At 42.5% G+C, this 13,358-nt stretch overlaps 1 protein-coding gene across 1 annotated transcript in view; it reads right to left on the bottom strand.

The window, feature by feature from the left end:
- Window positions 1–13,358, bottom strand: part of LOC143289344 (dynein axonemal heavy chain 2-like) — a 152,572-nt gene that overhangs the window by 81,296 nt on the left and 57,918 nt on the right. Inside the window, exons 28-35 of the mRNA XM_076598345.1 lie at window positions 10,735–10,873; window positions 9,648–9,865; window positions 6,953–7,045; window positions 4,867–4,992; window positions 3,060–3,170; window positions 2,269–2,457; window positions 1,355–1,648; window positions 220–400 (exon numbers count right to left, since the gene is read on the bottom strand). Coding sequence (XP_076454460.1) covers window positions 220–400; window positions 1,355–1,648; window positions 2,269–2,457; window positions 3,060–3,170; window positions 4,867–4,992; window positions 6,953–7,045; window positions 9,648–9,865; window positions 10,735–10,873 — 1,351 coding nt within the window. The remainder of the gene's footprint in view (window positions 1–219; window positions 401–1,354; window positions 1,649–2,268; window positions 2,458–3,059; window positions 3,171–4,866; window positions 4,993–6,952; window positions 7,046–9,647; window positions 9,866–10,734; window positions 10,874–13,358) is intronic.

The raw sequence follows: 13,358 nt of genomic DNA, 5'->3' as shown, positions 1-13,358 counted from the left end.
GTAACACTCAAAAATGCCAAAGCCATTCTTCAGTGGAAATATCATTCTTAGGTTGCTTCTTTTTTGCAGGACACTTATTCATTCATTTCCAAATTCTTTTTGGTTATTAACAGAATGAACTAGATTATGTTCAAACAATTCTTATCACAGAGAGAGAGAGAGAAACAGCGAGAGAGAGAGAGAGAGAGAGAGAGAGGAGAGAGAGACAACAGTGCTGACCAGGATTCATGGTGATGAACATGCCACAGGACCACACCAGGTTGATCTCCCTGCCCTCAAAGACAAAGCGCTCCTGGTTGGCGGCCAGAGCGCTCAGAATGGACAGGATCTGCTGGGCCACCACTGACAGCACCTCTATGTTGATACGGTTGAACTCATCAAAGCAGCCCCACGCACCTGTCTGAACACACACACAAAACCCGTTTCATTCTTTCTGCAAACAAGAAACAAGCAGGAATAAACAAATTAATGCTGAAAAAGAAGAGCTTTTCTCTCCTTATAACCTTAGTAGGAGGTCAGTAAAAATTTCTTTTTAAAAAGGCTGTCACAGAAGTACTGGTTATGAAAATCTAATGAAGAGTATGTATCCAAAAAGAACTCATCAACGTACATTGTAATTCTATGTGTTGGTCATCCAAGGTTGTTATAGCTGGGAGTGGTGGTGGTGACAAGCTCTCACTGCCTACAAAATGTTCCTAAGAGAATGCTTCTCAAACAGCCTCTGACAACCAAAGTCCAGCTCTTGGAATCTCCATGTGGCTTTGCTTCCAAGCCTGACAGACCCATCTGTGCTGACAGGAGAAGGGGTGAAGGCAGGTCACTGGTGCCTTAAAACCAGTTGCTTCATTCAGGTATACTGGAAATGTCAGCCTGGGAAGGCAGCTCATATACGGGGATGATAACCCTGGTTTCAAAGATCTAATGAGGGTAGGCGATGCTCTTCAGCCCTGGGTTGCAGATCACCTTTGAGAAGGTAACTTGGACAAGAGAAATAAGAAGGCTGAAATCAGAGATACCTGGCCAGTGTGCGCCTTACAATGTACCACACTACAATGAAATTTATCACAAATGGTCACACACTCCTCCTAAGTTTTGCACAACTGGTCTTAGTATTTCTAGAGAAAATACTAATGCCAGTTATAAGAACACAAATAATTTACCTACCACTTATTTTCTTTTACATGAAGAATATATAAACAAGAAGTTTATTTTTTCAACTATTTCCCTTTGTGTGAAGATCACTGACACAAGTGTAAAAACTGAAAAAATATGCTAATGGTCACACATTGTTTCATCAATGAAGAATGCAGATTTTGGAAAAGAGGAAGGGGAGGGGGGATGAAACATCACTTACCTGAGACAGACCAGAGAACATGCGTCCCATAGACTTATAGTCCAAGCCATCGGAGCAGTTGACAACAATGACGTACATGCCCAGAGCTTTGCCCAGATCCTTGGTGGTCTCCGTTTTTCCTGTTCCCGCTGGGCCCTTGGGGCTGCCACCCCGGTGAAGGTTAAGGGCAGTGGTCAAGGTCATGTAGCAGCGGTCAGTGAGAGGTGTGATCACCAGACGACCAGAGTTCCCAAGGTACTCATAGCCGTACTGGAACTGGGTGTTGGTCTGCCTCACAATGCAGTCATCGTATTCCTGTACAGATTTCAAACCTCTGAGTGAGCAACATGACTAAAGTGACGTTTTCCCAAACATTCATCGTTTCCCTGATGCAAATGCTAACCTCTTTACGTAACTGCCCCCTTCTTTTATGAACGAAAGAAAAGCAGCATATATCTGTCATGTTTACATCACGTCTAATGTTTGATCTTCATGCCCTGTGGAACACATGGCCACCACCACAGATCTCCACTGCTGCCCATCTTGCCCTGTCTCAGCTAACTTTCCCCCTTAGCTAGCCCTTCTCCTTCTGAGCATTTTCAAACATTACCTGCCTTGTCTCTTGGTCATCCACACACTCTTTTTCCGTCTAGTATCCAGTGGAATGCTACTCTTGAAAGCTGAACTTGTATCATTCTAAGGACATGTCAATATTTGTCACTGTGTAACATTATGTACGGTGTGTCTGTGTTATTCTACTGGAAAGATAGTAGCCCTTAATGCATCATACACACAAAAGGAATATGCAAACAAAAAGACTATTATTACCAAGGATACTGATTTTACCAACAACACCACTCAATCATATTCTTCACACAAATACATGATTGACAACAACAACAACAAACCCAAAAAACACAGACTTGAATCTTCACCTTTTCCCAGTAGAGACGCAGCTGACTAAGCCAGTCAAAAGCATTGGTATCATTGCACCCAGTCTTGTACAGTTTGTCAATGATGTCTCGGGCATGCACTTCAATGGTCACCAAGGCAACTATTTTGGAGCGCTGATTTTTGGTCAGGTTGCCTCGGATGGCGTCAGAGAATTTGTCCAGCATATGAACCTGTGACAACACAGTAAAACTTGTGCAAATCATCACATCCTGCCTGTGTGTAAACTGACCTAAAAGGCCATGCACAAACGGGACTAAGGCACATGCTTCCTTACCTGGGAGATCAGCAAACGTCTCCAGCCTGTGCTGAACAGGTTCATTAATACCACAAACCTTCAGACCCCCTGGATGACGTAGAATGCTCTTGCCTCTTGACCACCAAGCCTGTCCTATTTCCCTACCAAATGATTTCACTGAGGTATGTGCAGTGTTCACAATGTAAATATGTGTTTTGTCCATGTACGTCTATATGCTGGGAACAGATATGATACTGTCAATATTTAGTGATGAGATGACAAGTCCCACACCGGTACTCAGTTCATCCTGCAATTTCAAAATGTAGGGTTTCTTGTGTGTGTGTGTGTGTGCATGTGTGTGTGTGTGTGTGTGTGTGTGTGTGCGCACGCACACGAGTTGTGTGTATGTGTGTACATGCGCACCCATGCGTGAACAAGCGCATGTATGTGTGTTTGTGTGTATGAGTATTAGTGTGTGCTGATATGTAGGCTCATTTGTGGATAATGACAATGTTGAAACAAGCCGCTATCACACACCTGTTTCTTTTTCTTGTGTTTGAGAGGACGCTTCTCTCCTCTTTCCTTGACTTGGTTCAGAGCACGGGTGACATCTGCAGTCCACTGGATCTGACTGGCTGTGATGCACATCTGAACCACACCACACACTGCAGTAAGCAGGCCATCAAGCCAAACATCAAAGACAATGTAACAATAGAGTCCATTCAAAACTAAATATGTATAAATAAAGTCTGCAAATGACTTCCGATGTTTGAAGGAATTTGGACAGGAAATGACTTCACTGATTTTCTCACAATTACCTTTACATATCTATCCTTAAAAAACACTAACAGTTTACCAGCAAACAGAAGCAGATAGTACATATCTATCCTTAAAAAATACTAACAGTTTGCCAATAAACAGCAGCAGATAGTACATATCTATCCTTAAAAAACACCACCAACAGTTTGTCAGCAAACAGCAGCAGATAGTACATATCTATCCTTAAAAAAACACCAACAGTTTGCCAATAAACAGCAGCAGATAATACATGTGTAGACCTCCTTCAGTCATGGCTGACCATGGATAGAGTATATCCAACCTAATGTCTAATAGGGCTGTCTGCTTGGACCAAGCAGCGTCGCCTGTGACTGTAGAGACCGATGCAAGAGAGACAGTCTCTGTCGCAGCGGTCACATGTGTAAGCTGATGCTGGTCTGTCGGCTGCCGTCCCTTTTCTGTGAGCTCGCTTTTCTGCTGCAGCAGCTGACAGTTTGTCCTCACTAATCCATAGCTGATTCTTGAGAGTGCTTCTCCATCTGTTGCAGTCATCTGCAAGGTCCTCCCAGGACTCAGTGTTGATCTCAAGTGCCTTCATGTCACATTTGCAAACATCTTTGTATCTCAGCTGTGGGCGGCCGATGCTTCTCTGCCCCGTGGCGAGCTCTCCATAAAGGATGTCTTCTGGGATGCGACTATCTTCCATGCGGCGAATGTGGCCCAGCCAGCGCAGCCGATGCTGTCTCAGCATGGTATACATGGTCGGGAGGCTAGCGCAAGTCAGGACTTTGGTGTTTGTCACCTTGTCTTGCCAGGAGATGTCGAGTATGCGCCGTAGGCTTCTCAGGTGGAAGGTATTGAGCCTTTTCTCCTGACGAGCATGTGTGGTCCATGCCTCACTGCCATACAGCAAGGTGCTGAGAACACAGGCATTGTATACAGCCATCCTTGTCTTCGTGATCAGCTTGGGATTTGTCCACAGTCTTTGTGTGAGGCGGGCTAGCGTTGTGGCTGCCTTCCCGATCCTCTTATTGATCTCAGTGTCAAGGGAGAGGTTGTCAGTGATAGATAATACATATCTATCCTAAAAAAAAACACCACCAACAGTTTGTCAGCAAACAGCAGCAGATAGTACATATCTATTCTTAAAAAACACCCACAGTTTGCCAGCAAACAGCAGCAGACAGTACATATACCTATCCTAAAAAAACACCAAGAATTTGCCAGCAAACAGCACCAGACAGCACATCATATACCTATCCTAAAAAAAAAACACACCAAAAGTTTGCCAGCAAACAGCAGCAGACAGTATATACCTATCCTAAAACAAACACCAACAGTTTGCCAGCAAACAGCAGCAGACAGTACATACACCTATCCTAAAAAAAACCAAACCACCAACAGTTTGCCAACAAACAGCAGCACACAGTATATACCTATCCTAAAAAATAAAATAAAAAAAACACCAAGAATTTGCCAGCAAACAGCAGCAGACAGTATATAACTATCCTAAAAAAACATCAACAGTTTGCCAGCAAACAGCAGCAGACAGTATACATATATATACCTGTCCTGGCCAGTCTTTGATCCACCTGTCTCGCTTGTTCAGCTGTTTCTTCAGGGCTGTCCGCGTGTTCTTCAGCACCTCCTTCAGGGTCCACCGCATGGTCTTCTCCACCTCACACAGCCATGACTGCACACCCAAGTGAAAGAGTGGTCTAGTGGTAATGCATCTGCCTAAGAAGCCAGAGGATCTCAGTGCAGGGGATCAAATCACACACTTGCCTGCATGTTTGGTCGTTTGGATGAGATGCATGTTAAAGGAACCCATGACAACAAAAAGGGTTGTCCCTGGCAAATTCCTGTGAAAAAAAGAATCCACTTTGAAAAAAAAACAAATACGCTTGCGGGCAGAAAAAAAAAATGGAGGGGTGGCAGCGCCACATTGTAGCAACGCGATCTCCCTGGGAAGAACAGACCAAATTTTACACAGGGAAATCTGTTGTGACAAATAGTAATACAATATAATACATTGCAGCACCACCCCCTCCTCCCTGACCCTGCCACCGTATCTTTCAGCCCACATCTTACTTCACAGCTAGCAAATCTAACCATGCACCAGTCATCACATTTTCAAACAATCCCAGGAAAGGAGTATTTACAATCAAGTTAAAATTATAACAATCAACAATTTTACATGCCAATTTTGAAAGATGACGTTTTCCAAACTTGCGTCACAATCTTGCAGAGGATCCGCAAATGATGGACACTTAAAAGAGAGAGAGAGGGAGTGGGGGGGAGGGGGGGGGGAAGAAAGCCCTTTCTCACAGGAAAACTTCAGACAGATATAGGGAAACTGACTGAAGATGTTGCTGTTGTTGAGGAGGGAGTAACCAAGACAGAAAAGGGCCAATTTTGTTAACAAAATTTAATGGTTGATGCACTTGTCAACCTTCACCAAGACACAAAGACACCAGTGACAAGCACTCTGGACAACAAAACAAAACTGCATGCAGCTAAAGCAGAGGACAGGGCAAGGAAACAAACAAACGTAATGATCTCCAAAATCCCAGAGAGCTCTGTAAAATACAGTGAAGACAAGAAGACAGAGGATGAAGCCAATGTGAACAAGATTCTGCAGGAGATCTGGGCCAGACTGAGCTCCTGGAGGCTCAGAGATTGAAGACAACATCAACAGATGGCACAGGGCAACAGAAGTTTTGTTTACCTCAAAGAACTCTTTGTGCAACTCTACAAGACTCTTGATAGACCAGTCCTGCAGTACGGCCACTCAGGTTGGCAGCCACATCTGAAAATACTGTGTAGTGAGGTGGAAGATAAGCAGTGGCGAGCAACAAAAACTCACTGCTTCCTTGGGGCACAAACTATATCCAGAGAGACTAGAAATCCTGAAATTATCCAGCCTTGAACATCAACAGCGATATGGTTGACCTGCACAAGTTCATCCATGGAATTTACAAGATTCAGGGACCTCAGATCGCACACTACAGCAACAGGGAAGTCAGGGGGGAACAGTCTCAAGCTAAGCAAATCACACTGCAGATTAAACATGAGGAGCTCCTCCTTCACAAAACAAGCTGTCAGCATCTGGAACAATTTGCCTGACATGGTTGAGATGGTGCCAACAGTCTCAGCATTCAGGCACAGACTTAAGGCCCTCTGGGTCACTCCACCCACATTGTATAATCCAGAATGTTACCAGTATGTAGCTCATGCATGCCACAAAAAGTGTGTTCTACCTATACATTAAATATGATGAACAGGCCTGTCAAGGCCTCAAGCTTCTACCAAGTCATTCGGATGAGATGATAAACCCGAGGTCCCATGTGCGGCATGCACTTAGCACACGTAAAAGAACCCACGGCAACAAAAGGGTTGTTCCTGGCAAAATTCTGTAGAAAAAATCCACTTCGATAGGAAAAACAAATAAAACTGTACACAGGAAAAAATACAGAAAAATGGGTGGTGCTGTAGTGTAGTGATGTGCTCTCCCTGGGGAGAGCAGCCCAAATTTCACACAGAGAAATCTGTTGTGATAAAGAAATGCAAATACAAATTCAAATACAAGTTCAAGTTCAAGCAATGCAAAGGCACAGTGTATGTACACAACTGAGGGTTCAGGCCACCAGTACCTCCACAGGTCCTTCTATAGTCATGGGGGAAGCAAACTCGACATACTCTCCCTCCACCGACGACATGCCTGCTGCCTCCCATTTCTTGCCATTCTGCAACCAACAATCACAGGTGACAGGTCAGGCACCTTACAACCACTGACACACCTATCTTAGCTTCAAACTGATACAGACAGGTAGTTTACAACCAACAATCACAGGTGACAGGTCTGGCACCTTACAACCACTGACACACCTATCTTAGCTTCAAATTGATACAGACAGGTAGTTTACAACCAACAATCACAGGTGACAGGTCTGGCACCTTACAACCTCTAACATACCTATCTTAGCTTCAAACTGACACAGACAGGTAGTTTACAACCAACAATCACAGGTGACAGGTCTGGCACCTTACAACCACTGACACACCTATCTTAGCTTCAAACTGATACAGACAGGTTTACAAGCAACAATTACAGGTGACAGGTCTGGCACCTTTCAACCTCTGATGCACCTATTTCCAGAAAGACAGGTTAAAGTCACATTGTCATGAGTTCGCTCACGGCGATATGTACAGCTGCTAATTCTCTACCCAGCAGTTGCGCTGAAGAAGCCGGCCGGATCGCCGACAAAAGCTACGCAAGTGAGTAGCCTTCTTTGACTGAGAGATTGGTTTAACTTGGTAGTCATTAGGTTAAAGTCAGTTAAAAGTTAAAGGTCCCATAGCCTTTTACAGCCATAGGAGCATTGAATCCAATATTGCCCGTGTCTTGGGCAGAGCCCAATCCTCTCCTTCCGCTGTTTAAAACTTCCCCAACCGAAGTTAGGAACCCACTTGTGACGGTTTCAAGCTCCAGTACTGGTGTTGACTTCATGGCCCCAGTGATGATGTAGGGTGCCTGGTTCTGCACCCTGCTGACCTGAACAAAGTTGGACTTGGCTGTAGTGCCACATGCTGTCACACCAAACTCAAGCACTGGCCTGATTCTCCCAGTCTAGAGCCTCCTGAGGGTCATGGTGTCTGCGCCCCAAGTAGCTCCTGCCAGCTCTTCGTAAGGGCAAGTCGCACTTTGGCTCTAGCTTCTGCCTTCTCTGCTGATTCTTCCACGCCAGGCACCTGTTGAAGGTTTTACCAAGGTATGTGGGATTGTCCTCCGCAAACAGAGTTTGTCCCTTGATGTGCAGCATGGCCTTCTGTTCTTTTGTCAGCATATATGGCTCCCTGGACTTTGTGTGGCAGTTATCTGGCAATGTCATCAATGAAGATCAGTATAAGAAAGTGAACATGTAAATTTTGTATGGTGACAACCAGTCCTTGAAAAGAATTTTAACTGGTGTTGAAATTCATGTTCCCCAAGTAATCATTTTCAACTCTTTCATCTGTGCAGCATAGTTTTCCAGTTTACAGGAATCTTACCCTTCATTCCTGGAGGCCAGAAAACCATGCAGCAGAGAATTCCCCCTTTCCTTTCTCAGGCACAGAAAATCGGTTGTCGCAGGCAGCACTCTGAACACTGCTCCAATCGCATCATCAGTGCACGTCATCTACCCTTGACTGGGTCATTAGCAGGGCAGTGATTGTGAGTGGAATGAATGCCAGACACCCCCTCCCCCTCTCTGAGCCATGGAACAGTGGTCACTGCTACATTCTACCAATATGCTGTATAAACCTGGCACTGATGACTGAACACACATCCACAGACAATGGAATGTGTAGATAATATGGATTCTGACCAGATTTCTGATGTGGAGTTTTACAATGCTTTACCAAATGATGATTTTGATCTGTTACAACTGAATGAAGAGGAAAGAGTATAGTTAAAAAAGTACAAGTGTGAAAAGTGTGGTATATATTTGTGCATTAACTAGCATGACTGCTTCAAGGTGTATTACACACCACACCTTTGTGTGACATATGGCATGATGACTGTGACACAGACATGTGTATATAGAGCAAGTTTCCCTAGTGAATTGTTTGTGTGCAAAAATTGTGTAAATAATGTTCTGTTTCTGGCTCAGTGACTGCTCGTGTATTGAAAGACAGTATATAATTTCTTTGAGACAAACAAAACGTTCAATCATTAATGTGGTAAGGGCAATAGCAGTGACAACTGTGACAATTCTTCATGGATATGACCAGCAGTGTGGCACTGAGCTACATGTGAGGCACTACTCGGTGAGTACCTGCATGATGTGCATACTCTGCAAGCAAAACACTGCCCTGCATGTGGTACATACTTGTATGCGTTGTGTTTGACCCCAAACTCACCTGTTTTACACCTGAGTGTCACCAGAGATGTCACCCTTTAATGTCAACAGGGTCACAGACAACTTCCCACATCAATTCTGTACATAACAGTTTATGAAAATCTTAGTGTACTATAATGAGCTGCATTGCCGTAAGTCTCTGAAACAAGTACCCTTCTTCATACTTTCTTTCTCTTCTCTAAATCTAGGAACGAAGGGAATATACATATCATACAAATCTGGGAACAAGGGGAAGTAATGGTTTATAGAAAAATAGGAACAAAAGAATTAATTACTGTTAGAAATGTTACCACTGGCTTCAAAATGTCTTTCAGTCCTGCAAAAACAGTTATGGATAGCTGCCTTAACCAGAGGTCGAAGTTAGTACCACGCACATCTGTTTGTGTGTAATGATGAGCTTAAAGCATTCAAGTATGTCTAAAAGGCTTGGCAAAAGAGGACTCACAGTGGACAGTTTGAGGGACTTGATGTTGTCGAAGCACTTCTTCAGGTGAGGCTGAATGGCCTCAGGGTTCTTGGACTGTCCCAGGATCTCCAGGAGGTCATCGTTGGAAATGAAATAGAAGCGAGGGAAGATCTGACGCTTGGTCTCCAGGTAGACATCCAAGGACTTCTGTATGTCTTCCAGCTGTTTGTTCATCTGGTTCAGCTGCTCCAGCTGACCTGATCATTACATCAACATGGATGAACCCACTGCTGGAGAGAGGAGCTTTTCTCTTTCTCCTCCCCCCCCCCCCCCCCCCCCCCCACTCGCCCCTGGCCCCCCACCCCCACTCCCCTCCCCCCCAAGCCCTCCCTCCCCCACAGCCCCATCATCGCACTGTTTCAGTGGCATTACTTTCACACTGCTCAGTCCCAGTCCTCTATATATAGACACACTAAGGTTTGTCTGCTGTAGTCTCAGCGTCAGCAGCTGACAGGGAGCTATCCATGGTATGTTGTGAGAATGAGACCCTGCACTGCTGCAGTTACTTTGGTGGTTTTAAGTAGTGCCTGTTCTGATTTAACATCTGCAGGATACTACATATTAAGAAGCCCCCCTACTGATGACAATAATCACTAACTCATGAAGCCAGACTGAGTGTGCATGTGTGTGTGTGTGAAGTGCAAGTGAGCATGTGTGAATGCATACATGCACATGCATGTAAGCATGATATGAAGTTATCAGTTCTTTTTATCGTCACAAATGCAAGAGCCAAAGAACTGACAGCACCACCTATTGATTTCAAATACCATTTTTAAAGAGCTTTAAATAATTCCTCTGCATCCTGGTCCCAACACAGGCACAAGACAAACTGCTCTGCAGTATCCTCTTCATCTTATTTCTGCTATCTGCTCACATGCAGTCCCCCGGGTTATAATACACTATATTTTCCACTTACTTAGCTGTGAGGTTTTCATTGCAGTGGGGCTTTAATGTTTCTCTCTGGAGGAACATCCACTCAGCAGCAACTCTCATGATCTGGTCAACAAACATTCAAATCAAACAATGTTTCTTTTCCCAACTCCTTGTCAAGCAAGCAGAGAAATACCTGCGGGAGCGGCACACTGGATGACTTTCTTGGTGTTGTACATGCGCCTGGTGATCTCCTTCCACTTTAGGTTGATGGTCTCAAACTGCGCTGATTCCTGGGGCAGCTGTTTCCGGATGTCCTCACCAAGGAAAATGTTCTGTCATCACATTCATTCATCAATATGATCAGATGGTAACAGTGAAAATGATGATGACCATGGTGTTCATAGTCTGTGTCTTCACATGGTGGTCATGATAAATAATTATTAAAAAAACAATGCAATTATGAAAAAATTAACCCACATTTGCTTCTTTATATGAATTTTGCATGCTTATTTCTTACAATTCAGAGTCAGGCATCTCTGACTTTTTCTTCTTTTTTTCTTCTTTTTTTATGCGTACAGTCAGATCTTTGGCAACTTCAAAATAAGGAAAGTACATTTAATTCCATACATACACAAATCAGACAAATCAATGATGGGTTAGAGGATGAAACCTGCTGCTTTAAAACTGGTCTTTCCAGACACTCAACACATAAATGTGTATGGGCCACTCTCCAAAAGTGGGGACCGGTATGTGACATAAAGGTCGACAAATAAAATGCAAGTGAAATAAAATTTCTGAGGCTTTTCTGAAGGGTACATGTCTGTTGTTTTGTGCAATGCATGCACTCTTACAAAATTTAAGAGGCTATGATCACTGGCTGCTCCAAAAGTAGTGCACATGTATGTCTGAAAACGTCCCAAGAAACGTGGACACAAAGAACATAAAAGATTTCACAAAACTAATATGTAATGAGAACTGTAACAGTGATGAATAAGCAAGCTAAAAACAGACAAACAACAATACAGATACAAATCCACAGTTAACAACAGTGATCAATAAGCAAGCTAAAAACAGGCAAACAATAATACAGATACAAATCCACAATTAACAACAGTGATCAATAAGCAAGCTAAAAACAGACAAACAACAATACAGATACAAACCCACAGTTAACAACAGTGATCAATAAGCAAGCTAAAAACAGACAAACAACAATACAGATACAAATCCACAGTTAACAACAGTGATCAATAAGCAAGCTAAAAACAGGCAAACAATAATACAGATACAAATCCACAATTAACAACAGTGATCAATAAGCAAGCTAAAAACAGACAAACAACAATACAGATACAAATCCACAATTAACAACAGTGATCAATAAGCAAGCTAAAAACAGGCAAACAATAATACAGATACAAACCCACAGTTAACAACAGTGATGAATAAGCAAGCTAAATTTGATATCACAAGTAAAAAAGACACATCTTCACTTCCATGAAACTGATCAACGAAACATGTTATGAAACTAACATCCTGAAAACAAACTAATACTACTATTAAAAAAAATCTAACAAAAAAAACATCCTCTAGCCTTCTCAATAATTGATGGATATAACAAAACAAAAATATCAAAAGTTGAAACTCCAAACAAAATATATACAAAAACAGCAGAAGCACTGATGAAAATGCAAAAAAAAAAAAGGTACTTTCAACAATAAAACAAGGATGAAGAATGTGTTATTTTTTTGCCATTTCCGAAGTGTATTTTTGTTTGTTTGTTTGTTGGGTTGTTGTTGTTTTTTGGGGGGCAACTATCAATTTTTTTTTCAATGTTAATGATTCAAGGGGAAAAAAAGACAGATATGATGATGCAAGGCTATTGCTGATGTATCTGGTGACATGAAAACAAAGTCAAAGAAAAAAAATACTGCCGCCTTTTGGACGTCATCCATCCCAATAATGAAAGGCCCATTCTGTGTTGATCCAATGAACTCTTTTGCAAAACATTATATTCAGATCGGAGACTGAAGCTTTTCGGATGATAAAGTAAGAAAGATTACATGTCGTTTGTTCAGTGTCAAGTTAAAACAAAGAATGTGCTGTTAAAATATTCATGTACAGCTCAAATGAAAATGCGATTCTTAAGTTTCAGGCTAAAACAAAGAATGTGTTTTTTCTCGATAAAAATGATGTCAGAAAAAGATTGTTTGCATACTTTGCACTTTGTGTTGCTTATCATAGTGAGACAGGTAGAAATCAATGAACATCCAACCACATCCAGTGTCTTGCTACAAGTGACTGCAATCAACAACAACAAAAAAACAAAAAAACCACAACTGAATTTGAGATAATCAGGCTGACTTTCATAATGAACCAAATGATCATTAACCAAACCGAACAGCTTATGCTATTCTGATAAAAGAAACTAGTATTCAAAGACATTTTATCAAAAAAATATACCTTTTCTTGTGCTGCCCACCTATATCTGCCTCCATGTGTATGGGGCTCTCTGATCAACTGCCCCTCGCCCCTCCCCACCACCCCCCACCACCCCCTCCTGAGCCCCCCGACCTCCCTATCATTCTGCAACTTAATACTACAATGACGAAAAAAAAAAAGAAAAAAAGAGGAAACTAGAAGTATTTTTGCTAGCCTTTAGTTGAACAAGTTGCAAGTAATCTCTTCACGTCACACATTTGACCAACATTTTTGCACATAGATGGGATTAAAAAAAAACAACACTTCAGCACATCTTAAAACATTTTTTCTCTCCAAAATTTATATGATTTATTTTCCAAGCATTTTACATTCCAT

Source organism: Babylonia areolata, chromosome 13 (assembly GCF_041734735.1).
Source record: "Babylonia areolata isolate BAREFJ2019XMU chromosome 13, ASM4173473v1, whole genome shotgun sequence".
In the NCBI taxonomy this organism is placed as follows: Eukaryota; Metazoa; Mollusca; class Gastropoda; order Neogastropoda; family Buccinidae; genus Babylonia; species Babylonia areolata.
Note: the sequence above shows the minus strand (reverse complement) of the source record. Positions and strands in the feature narration are given on the sequence as shown.